General features: G+C 39.2%; 1 protein-coding gene across 2 annotated transcripts; it reads left to right on the top strand.

Annotated features, from left to right (window-relative positions):
- Positions 1 to 7106: 7106 nt before the first annotated feature.
- Positions 7107 to 11083, top strand: dmrt2b (doublesex and mab-3 related transcription factor 2b). Of its 2 annotated transcripts, none has more exons than XM_042483940.2 (3): positions 7107 to 8098; positions 9043 to 9145; positions 10008 to 11083. In XM_042483940.2, the coding sequence occupies exons 1-3, from the start codon at positions 7733 to 7735 to the stop codon at positions 10856 to 10858; spliced, it is 1320 nt and encodes a 439-aa protein (XP_042339874.2). In that variant the 5' UTR covers positions 7107 to 7732; the 3' UTR covers positions 10859 to 11083. The 2 variants fall into 2 exon arrangements, with proteins under 2 accessions (XP_042339874.2, XP_042339872.2); XM_042483938.2 differs by having other exon boundaries at positions 7107 to 8119.
- Positions 11084 to 11354: the final 271 nt, after the last annotated feature.

The raw sequence follows: 11354 nt of genomic DNA, 5'->3' as shown, positions 1-11354 counted from the left end.
TCTTCGGGTCATCAAGCATTACATCATGGAGACGCAAATGTAACTATGGTCACAGCAGCTAAAGCCAAAGATCCACCCACAGACATGGACTCAGTCAAAATCCTTCTATGTTCTCTCGCCATATATGCATGACTCATTCTAAACCCGAACTCTAGTCTCTTTCATTTTCTCATTTGCCTGGGTTGCCATTTCAAAGCCTTAGCATTCCCATTGCTATGACTGCATACTGACTGACTTGTGCCTGCTTAATATTAGCACAAAATATCTAATCATTCATAAAATACAACAAAACACAACAGAAGCCTGTTTATACACCTATTAAACATCAAATCTTCATCATATTTTCTAAAAAACTGAATATCTCTAAGCAGATATATTTTCTGCTTCACTATCTGGTTGCATGTGGCTGTCCAAATCTCTCTTACTCACCCCTGTGTCAGAGAAATCAGAGAAATCAGAGAAATCAGAGAAAGATAAATCGGGTACACTCTGCCTTAGACAAAGCATCATCGTGTTAACAACTCTGTTGGATGCTGCATTACTCCCTGTGATGTCCAGACATTATGTGTGTAGTGTAGACCTTTACTGCTGGTATCAAAGTCCAGTTTTGTTTACTTAGAACAGTTAATTTAAAGCCCCAATGCCAGAGTAACTGAGGTCCCCGAAACCTTTCAGATTAATTAATGCACTTGTGAAATGTGCCAGACGTAAGTGGGACCAAGTAATTGTTTTGTAAGTCACAAATAAGTCTCAAGTCTTTGCATTCACGTCCCAAGTATAGTCCAAAGTCCTTAAATTTAAAATAATTCTTTACGCTCTTCACCACATGTGATCTAATTTTAACAATAGAATAATAATATACTAAATAATATACTAAACTTTTTATTATTATTTTTATTTGTATTTGTATTAACCTTGGCTTACCTTTATTTGTGCAACTTCAAATTTCGAGCAACACTGGTTGTTGTTGCTTTTCCAACTGTAATATTCGATCCACATTTTTTGCATACTGCAATTCTTTTTCTATTGACCACTATGCAGTTTTTGTGCGCTATTAAAATCATTGTTTGCCTAATTTTTTTCCCCAACTGGTGCTCAGTAATGTAACGCTCTTCATGGTTCTCTGATGCAGCTTAATTGGAGGCTGTCAGATCGGTTCAAACAAGGTGGATCTGGGGAATTAGGTGTCAAGTTGCTGGAAATAAATAACCTTAAAGTTAGTTGAATCAAGAAATTAAGGGAAATTAATTGATTCATGGTACACATTTGATTTTTTAATCTTTGGACTTGGGGGAGGGGATCAAGTATTCTCAAGTCAAAATGCTTTCTCCCATGCGAAATCACGAGTCAGTAGTGTTGTATCCCAATTTAAGTTGGAAGTCTTTTTTAGGGCTGTCAGGTTGTCAAGACTTTGTTAAATTTGTGACTCCAGTCCGACTCGGGTCCAATTCATGTGACTCAGATCCACAACTCTGGTTCCAGCGGTCCACGATTTAGTGAATTCACCCACAGACTGCCCTGCACTCCACTATGGAACTACAAGAGCTGAACTCTGATTGTCCAGAAAGCCAAAGTCCATTCATTGATTATGATGATTGTAGCATCATTGATAAGAAATAATACATGCAAAATATATGGAAGAAGAGGATGGAGAACAGGAAAAAAAATGAAGAAGGAAATTGTACACAAAAGTGGAGAAGAAGAAGCAGGAGAAATATAGCGCAAACAAGAGGAAGCAAAATAACAACAACATAATGAGCAGCAATGATACACTGACAAACTTTTTAGTGCTCAAAAAGCTCTAAAATTTTCAGTTATTTGACCAAAAGTGACTTAAAGGGCGATATTTGGTCTCACTGATGCGTTAAGGTCTATCTGAAAGCTGATCCCTTTTAGAGACGCCTTTCTTTGACCACAAGTCGACCTTGTTGAGGGAAAGAAAAAACCCACTGATCTTCTCTCTGCTCTCCTGCCAGCAGACCGGGCATTTGGCAGCTCTCATGGAGAGTATAGCCTGAGGCATAGATCCAGTTCATCTGCTGCCAAAGTTTAATATTTGTCTAAAAACTTTATTGAGACAAGTTAAAGTCTGTGATTTTACAGTATTTTTGTAACTGATCCTCAGGGTGTTTGTGTTTTTGGGACACTATTAATGCTATGCAAGACATATTAAAGTTATTTCCCCAAAAACAACCTGTTTGTGTCTAATATGACAGGGTTAGAAGTGCATTTATTTAAGCACCCGTTTGTTCTGTCTTAACAGGCTTGACAAACTCAAACACTCTCTAAGGTGCAGGTTAAACCTCCCTTGGATAAACTGTCAGCTTAATGGCCTCTGCCTTACGCTGATAAGTGCCAAGGTGTCTCCTGCTCTTTGGAAGTGGGTGGATAAAGGTGCTAAAGCCTTTGTGTAAAGGCACCGTGAAACACAGCCCAGTGTCTTTTTTTATTTCTCCCTTTGAAGTGAATTGACATTCAGCACAGGATTTTGTTTGAAAATGCACCCTGCCTCCCAGCTCCTCTGGTTTTCCTCTCTAAACTTTGGTACATTACACAAAGTTGGTGCAGCGCTCTTGTCCTTGGGTGTAACTTACAGGTTGTCTGCCTTTTGTGCTTTGTTTGAGTTCCTTCACAAGTTGATTGAGGGCGTCAGTCATAGAGGGAGATGCAGATAGAGAAGGACATGCTGGCAGGTCGAACGGTGGGAGCCGAGGAGTCTGTCAAACTCCATCTCTGCTACGAAAATGGAAGTAGATGGACACAGCTCTCAGTACAACTGCAGGATGTAGAAGAGAGTGCAGGAGAGAGGAGGAGGGCGTGTGACAGGAATGCCAGAGCATCATGTCACTGCTGATGACACTCAATTTGTCTGTGAGTCAACAGACTCTGAGAGATGCACTCCGCTGAAGGCAGCAGCCCAGCTGATGGTATTAATAAGGGGGGAGGGGGGTACTTACCTGGTTTCCATGGACATACTGCACAATATCATGCATGTCCCAGCAGTTATGATCCAAGCACCCATTCATCCATCTGTAGACTGTTCTCAACGACGGAAAATTGAGAGCATTTGTGGTGTGCTTAAACATCTACTGCTAAGTGACATCTTGTTCTCATCCAAGTAATAACTGTTCCTTCTCAGCAGCAAAAGCAAAAGCATCAGGTTGTTATACCTTGGAAAAAACAGTCAGAAGGAGACTTTGTCAAATTATTGAGTGTGCAAAATGTGCGGCTTTGACATAGGACATCGGGATTTCTTTCCATATTGTACCAACATCCCATCTTCAAATTGCGTTTAATTCTGTTTTGCAATCAAGGGGTTTCAACCATACTGTATTTGATTTGTGCAGATGTTTTTAATTGAAGTCTCCCATGGAACATTTATAAGAAGTATACAAACATTAAAATGAGCTCTATAGGATATTCAGAGCATATCTATTGCTCAGAGGTTGTTTGTACATGGATCTCAAACATGGTGCTGGTACCTAACGGTGCTGACAAACAGTGGCAACAATAGTAATAGTGCTGACAGAGCTAACAGTGCGAACTGGGGCGAAACCGAAAAATAGGCGCTAAGCTCCCCAATTAATGCCATGCCACTTTAAGCAGTAACCATTGTATGAACGCAGTGCAGAGTGGTGAAAATGAACTAGACAGTGGGACACACATGGGACTCATGTGTACACGTGACCGGACTATCTACTGCAACAGCAAATGTCAGATTACACACAGAGGCAGCACAATTTATGCCATTATATATTTGTATGGCAAATAGTTGTCTGCTTATAAATTAATGCTCTGAATATTGCATAAAGCTCTCTTAATAAATGATGTCTAATACACTATAAGGACATTTTAAGTATTTATTAATATTCAGTATTTGTGAACAATTGTAAGTTCTTCTATGAATACACAAATTATCATATTTTGACAGTGATTTACTATATTGTTATTCACTATTATATTGTCATGCATTATTCTGATGGTGGCAACAGGAGGAGCCACAGTTTTACCATATATTTTAAAAATGCTATATTCTATTGTGTTATATTATTAAACGGAAATATAATGTAGATATTTATTCAGCATTTATATACCACCCCCATGAGTATAAATTTGGGAGACCTGCCATCACACCTTTTACAAAATTGCTTAATGTTTTACAGTATTTCTCTTTAAATGTAATCTGTTCTGTCTCTCTGTTTGAATTGCACATTGGGATGAGGACTGAATACATCTTTGCATGTTTCACTTTTTAAAATGGAAATAATCAAATTTAAAACTTCTTTCTTTATTTTCTTAATTACATCCAGAACCCTGTAATTTCTGTAATTCTCCTCAAAGTGGTTTACATTTTTATAATTGTTTCTTGTACACATGAAGTCCAGTGCAAATTTTGCAAGAACTATTTTGCAGAAATAAAAGTGCTTTATCTTACATTATGGAACTGTTTAAGACATTGTGCAAGACACCATGTGTTCATTTTTTTCATTGGTGAGAAATTTGTGGACTTAGTGTGAAGGGCCTTTGGTTATATCGATCCCCCTGGGTGCTGAAGTCCCAGGGGAAAGCTTCCTTTGATATTGCCTTCCTTGCTTCCTTTGAGTGCGTCCTTTGATACATATGGGATCAACGTGGCTGCTGCTTTTCACCTGACAGGGAGGAGTTTCACCAAGAGTAAAATGCTCTCAGGATCTTCTGCAGATTCTCCTTGAGTTTCAGCTGGAGCACTCAGCACCAAGTTTGCTCCATTAATCCTACCACTATTTATTTATATAGTGCATAACGTGGTTTGATACTGACAAGACTCAGGTTATTATTGTATCTTGTTGGTAAAATACTTATTTCATCCAAATCTAATGCTTTCCCAGAAAGAGTACATCCTGTCCAGAGATTTTAAGACAGTCCATGTGCCATTGTACCACATCTGAAACATTGGATCTATCTATTATTTGCAAAAACTGCTGATTTTATATGTCTTGGCCACTCTAATAGTTTTGTCTACTGTCAGTCATACCAAACTGTGGCAGACCACCAGATTACATAGAAAACTGATGTCAGATCATTAAAAAGGACAAAGTGTCAGATCACCACAGTTTAAACACTGTATCAATTGGTTGTATCACTTTGGTGATCATATTCTGAGGCTCAGCTGGCTCTGGCTCCTGTCTACATCTTTGATATCTGATCTATTAACCTTTTACGAGCTGACAACATCCTGAAATCTCCTGGCAGGGCACGTCTGGCCATGACTAGGTCTGTGATCATGACCCAAAGTGACTGGGCCTTTGCCATCTGAGCCCCTGAGCCTGAGATGCTGTGTATAATCATATATACAGTAAAGGCCTGTATATTTTTTCAGAAAAGTCACTCTTAAAGAGAGTGAAAGACATTCATATAAGATTTTACCTTGTTGGTGTATGTGCAGATTTACTCATGGAATGAATATTGGTCGGCCAAGACTTTAACCTTACACATACGGTGAACTTTGGGTCTTTGTCTTTATGGTGATGCAGGCACAATTAATTTTAAAGATAAACTTACAGTTAATAAGCCCCAATATTACAGAATATAAAGGCCAATAATATAACTGGAATTCATTTTAAACTTTTTTTTAATGACTCATCACATTTACATATTCAAATCAAAACTTTGCATATTTTACATTGAATCTAAGACTTTTGGGGAGAACTTCTCTCTGGAGTAATACATTGTGCAGGGAGCTTGTGCAATTTAAATATCTTTTTAGCTGTTTCAGTCATACACATAATGAGTTAATAATTGTTAGCCTGAAGCGTGAAGTGGAAATTGTGATAATTAGTTATCTAAACTTGTAGGTGCTGCAGTGGAGAACCACCTGAGTTAGCTCTGTCAGGATCTTTGGTGATAACTACAGGAAACCCTGAAGTGTCCTGTGGAAAAGAAGATGTTCCCTTGCTCAGTGTTGGGCCATATTTTACAAAATAAACAAATAACTTGAATGCCGTCTCCTTGTAGAGTCATGGCTGATGATAAAAATCAGACAAATGAGTAAGTCCTCAACCCTGAATGAACTACCCTGGGTGTAGTTAGAGAAGTAAACCAGTAGGGAGCACACTTTTCATACCATCTCAGTGGAATCTCCCATATTTTAGGTCAAGGAAACATCAGCTCTTTTTATACACAACACTCCATTGCTCTGCATTAGCATTAAGTATATGCTGCTGAGGACGTGAGTGCATCAACCTCCTATGAACTTCGCTAAATGCGTATTGTACTCCACGCATGACAGTCCAAGGGCAGCCTGTATTAATAATAAACAATCAGTATTAGTAACGATCACTACCATCCCATAATGAATTACCCGACATCAGCACACAATTATATTAACTTTCAAAAAGGTGAAAATTAAAATAATCCACTCCCAGTGTTAAAAACACTTTTCTAAACAAGCTTTAAGTGGGAATATTTATGTATTTCAATGGTTTGGATTATTCTGTTTTAGGCCCAGAAACGGCGACACTAGAAACATCAGGAGAGCCATTAAGTCACTGAATTATTTAACAGTATTATGAATAAATATGAGCGTGAAGATTACTCCTAGGTTATATGAAAATGTAATTCTCCCTCTCTCGCGCTCTCTCTCTGTCTGTGTCATTCGCCCCTAGCTTCTTCCCCTAAGGCGCGTGCGTAATTAGTCCATATTGTATTAATCTGGTAAAACACGGAGCTCACATATATATGCACCCTAACGGACACATAGGTGCATGTTTTAAAGTAAGCCTGCGCATAAGCTCGCCTGCTCTCTTCCTTTCTCTGTTATTATAATATTCATTATTATTATGACAAATGGTATATTTGTTAATTAGTGAAGTTTCTTAAAACAAATAGACGGCTAAATTCAATTATTATATAATTGCATATATATATTATTACATTAAATACTTTTATTTTTTTCCTTCTAAATTTTCAAACAGGGATTTCTGCCCATTTGGAGATGGGTCTGGCAAGATCCCATATCTCCATGGAAAGATGAGAACCACTTCGAAGGTGGGCAGGGTAAGGCAGGGCAGGTACAGGGGTTTATAGGGAGAGGGAGTTGCTTTTGCAGCAAACGGGCTTCCCCCAAATCTTTGCTTACGGGTCTCGCGCCAGGAGCTCGGCATTGTGGCCCGGTCTATTATCCGCCTGTTCTTGGAAACAGCGTCAGAGAGCAGCTGAGAGAGGCTTAACATTTCAAACGTCTGGCGGTAGGCTGCAAAGTTTCCACCTTGAAAACATTAACTGTCATATATCAGCAGGCTGGAGCAGGACACCATTCATCACGGCTTGGTGTTCAATAGGAAGTTTGCTGTAAAGTTGTGGCACACAGCCTTTCTAAGCCCGGAATCCCACTGTTAATGCGTCGTTTTATTTTATGCCTGATGGAAGCCGATTTATTTTATTTGGGACAACCTGTTTCAAATTTTGTGTGTTAAGTTTCTGAGCAGAAATTGTTATTTGTCTGCCTTTCAATGCGTGCGTAAAACATAACTGCTGTGATATATCATCGCTCTCGACTCTTAAACAGGCTGAGAGCATTTTGGCAGACAATTTATTTCTAGGGTAATTCTACTTTACAGAGTAATCGCCGCAGTCAGGTTTTCTCAGTTGTATCTTGAGTTAAAATCCCTTTACATCTTCTGCGTAAAAGTCTGCTCAGCGTTAGCAGCAACATCGCGGATTAAAAGTGGGATTCCGGTGTTATTAGTCATAGATGTCCTCTCAGCTGGAAGGAGGCCTGCAGCTGGAGACCACAGCAAAACTTGATGATGTACTAAAATCCGAAGAAGTTGTTGACGTGACAAGTCCTGACGGATGCACTGGGCAGTACGGCCGCCGCGGGGACGGAGGGGAGTACAAAGTGGCCCCGTCTCCAGAGCGCTACCAGCACAAACCACGCAAAATGACCCGCAGCCCCAAATGCGCCCGCTGTCGGAACCACGGTGTCGTTTCGTGTTTGAAAGGCCACAAACGCTTCTGCCGCTGGAGGGACTGTCGCTGTGCCTGCTGCCTGCTGGTGGTGGAGCGACAGCGAGTCATGGCAGCGCAGGTCGCTCTGAGGAGGCAGCAAGCTGCGGAGGTGAGGAGAGCACCAGTTCAGGTCAGTGGTGGAGACATGATGGAGAATAAACTGATGGGTGGATCATTAGTAGATGATTATAAACAGACAAAAAGCGATATTAAATGAGCCGTTAGATGTACTGAGGATATGAGTATAGGAGGAAATTAATTATTTATAAAGATATTTATGAGAATATTAAAGGTGTACTGGCTTATTCATGATGGTAGATTGAAGGTCAGAATATATAAATATCAATACTCAAAATTTTCTTCTGCTGTTTTGAAATTTCTGCAAAGAAATCGCAAATAAATATTTTACACTTTACAAAAGTACTTAAAAAAGCTGGAAGACTGAATTTGCATAATTGTCACTGTTATTTGTATTTTCAAATAATGTATGTGCTCGATTTTTTTTTTATTATGGTCTATAGGCCTACACACAAAGGGCATCACAAGATAATTCAGTAACATAAAGCAGCCATCAGAATTAAAGCAATCACAAATCTTAAAATCATAGATACAAATTCCCTCAGAGGACTGATTGTCCCCATTTGAGTTTGCTTTGTAGTTCATTGCAGTAATAAGATGTATTGTATCAGAAATTTGCATTCTGTCTGCAGAAGTCTGCATTTAATACTGAAAGCAAAATTGGAAATTTTTAAATTCTTAAATTTCAACACTGTCAATACAGATATAAATACATACTGTTGTTTATATTTGGTCAAAACATAGTATAACAATTAAACAACTAATATAGCTGAAAGTTATACATAAAAACGGGCCTTTAGATGCTCTTTTATAAAAAAATACAAATAATGTTTCATTCTCAAATCTTAGAGGCAGAAAGAGATATACTTGCCTCTTACATAATGTATTAATTCCCTTTAATTACCTTTGGGGCAGAGTCTCAGTGTAAAATTATTATCTCCAAATGTCTAATTCCTGTTCCCATGTTTCTCCCAGGGTAAGAGGGGGGTCAGGTGTGCAGGTCCGTTTCGGAGGACAGCATATCAGCGTTACACGAGAGCAGCCGAACCAAGCATACTGGCTAAGAGCATCCTGCAGGGTAAAGTTTAATTAATATCTCCTCTCTCTTTAACATACATCCTCTTTAAAGACTGTGATAGATGGTTCTTTTTCAGTGAACCAGATGAAATCCTTGAAGTCAACTACAGCATTTTTGCTCTATTGCTTTTAATGTATTGAGTAGTGAGAATTAATGCAAGATCACAAACTGATCAACTCAGTCTGCCATCTGTTAACGGAGGAAGTGAACATTTCCATGTCACAGTCACTTTTTTTTTACAAAAATTATATAAATCAGATCATATGTCATTGAATATGGATAACCCAAACCATACCCCACCAGTGTCTAACCTCAACCATTATCCTAGACTTATGCTTGATTCTTAATCAAGAAGAAAAGTCTTAACCCAAATTAAATAGATGAAATTATGGGGACCAGCTTTGTCCTTAAACAGATGATAGTCCCCACATGGTCACAACAAACCTTTACACAAGAACACATGTGTATTTTGTACATATGCTCAAACTGCCACTGCATTTTCCTTTTGGATGTCATTACCCAACATTACACATGCACTTAATTTATCTAAACCAACCTGATCACTGTGGCTTCACTATTTCACAACAACAGGCCATTACTGTAATACATAGTGCAGTGTATTAATACCTGCTGGCTTGCAGTCAAATCCTGCTGGAGGCTTTGTCTTCTTTATAGCCCTCTCAGCCTCTCTGTGCTCTCAGTAAAACAAAAATGACACCGCTAACCAACTGCATAATTAAAATAATAAAGAACAAACTACTCAAACATAAACATAACAATTAATCGGTTGGAACAACTTCATTAGTCATAAATGAATTAAATATATGAAAACACAACGGCTGGCTTTTTTTTTTTCATGCAGGACTCAAACCGGTGGCGTTGCCAGGGAACGACACCTCCTGCTGGTCAAAGCAAACACAGTGTGACCAAACACACTTCACAGGTCCCCCCATCAGCGCCCGGATGAGGAAGAGGCGAGCCTTTGCAGACAAAGAGCTGGAGAATGTGATGCTGGAACGGGAGATGAGACAGAGAGAGCTGCAGAACGACCTTTCCTTCTCATCCTCTTCTGCCCTCGTCCCCATGCTTCACCCTCCGCCCCTGCCTGTCTCCCCTAACCTCCACTGCTGTTTTCTCAACAAGGACCCCATCGCTGCAGGGACACCCAATTTTGTGCCTTTGTATAAATATAAGCCGCTTTATGAGTGTGACTTCCAGTTTTATCAGTTCTTCCACCTGAAAAGTAAGTCTTCCACTGAAGACTATAATGACTTCCTATCCCAAAGCTCAGAGCAAACCAGAGAGTATGAAGAGGTGCAGAACAGCTGGAAAGACCATGAGAAGAAAGACAGACCTGAGCTGATGTCTCTTACATCAGAACAAAGACTCAAACATCATGGAAGCCCCTTGTCGGGTCCAGACCTTGTCAAATCCCTCCCAAAACCAACAGAAATAATGGACTCAAATGGCTCTTCAAACATCACATGCTCTATTTTTGGAGCAGATCAGGGTATCCTGGGTGGGCAAGACGTCAGTGCACACAGCAGGACTTTTGATCCCAGACCTCTGACGTCTAAGGGATGGTGCTCAGACACTCCAGCAGACCAGGCCTCTCCTCAAGCTGACTCTGTCAAGATCCCTCAAAGCAGCACAGTCAGGACTCCCACTGTGAGGCCATTACCTTTCTCTGTGGAGGCTCTGCTGAGGGCCTGACAGACACACTGAAAGTGCACTTTGTTTATCTGCGGACTTAGAATTGATGTTAATTGAATAAATATACAGTCCTGTTACAGATTTTGAAACACTTCTTGGCAAGGGCTCGTTGATATAAAGTCAAATATTTATGAACAATTTCCAGAATATGTATTTTCTCCCCTTATTTTTCATATAAATGTATTAAGCTTTATTTTAACTACAATTAAAAGTATAATAATGAAACATATATATGTACTTGATGACTTTACTTTCATTATTTTGACTACATTGTTAATATTTTTATACAAATATTCATTTTAAAAATGTAATCCTTTTTTACACTACTCTGTCAGCAGTGTGACCGAATCACTCTGCTTTGACCCCCCTCACATCAATCATATTATATTCTCTTTTCCTGCAAGAAGAAATATACAGTACATCCATAAAACAAAGTTGATGAAAAAGTCAAGGAGTGTTTGAACTTGTGCCCATTTCTTACGTTATGAATTGATTT

This window comes from Plectropomus leopardus, chromosome 5 (genome assembly GCF_026936395.1).
Source record: "Plectropomus leopardus strain MGB_pleo_1.0 chromosome 5, ASM2693639v1, whole genome shotgun sequence".
NCBI classification, from domain to species: domain Eukaryota; kingdom Metazoa; phylum Chordata; class Actinopteri; order Perciformes; family Serranidae; genus Plectropomus; species Plectropomus leopardus.
The sequence above is the reverse complement of the archived record's forward strand: the minus strand, read 5'-3'. Positions and strand labels throughout refer to the sequence as shown.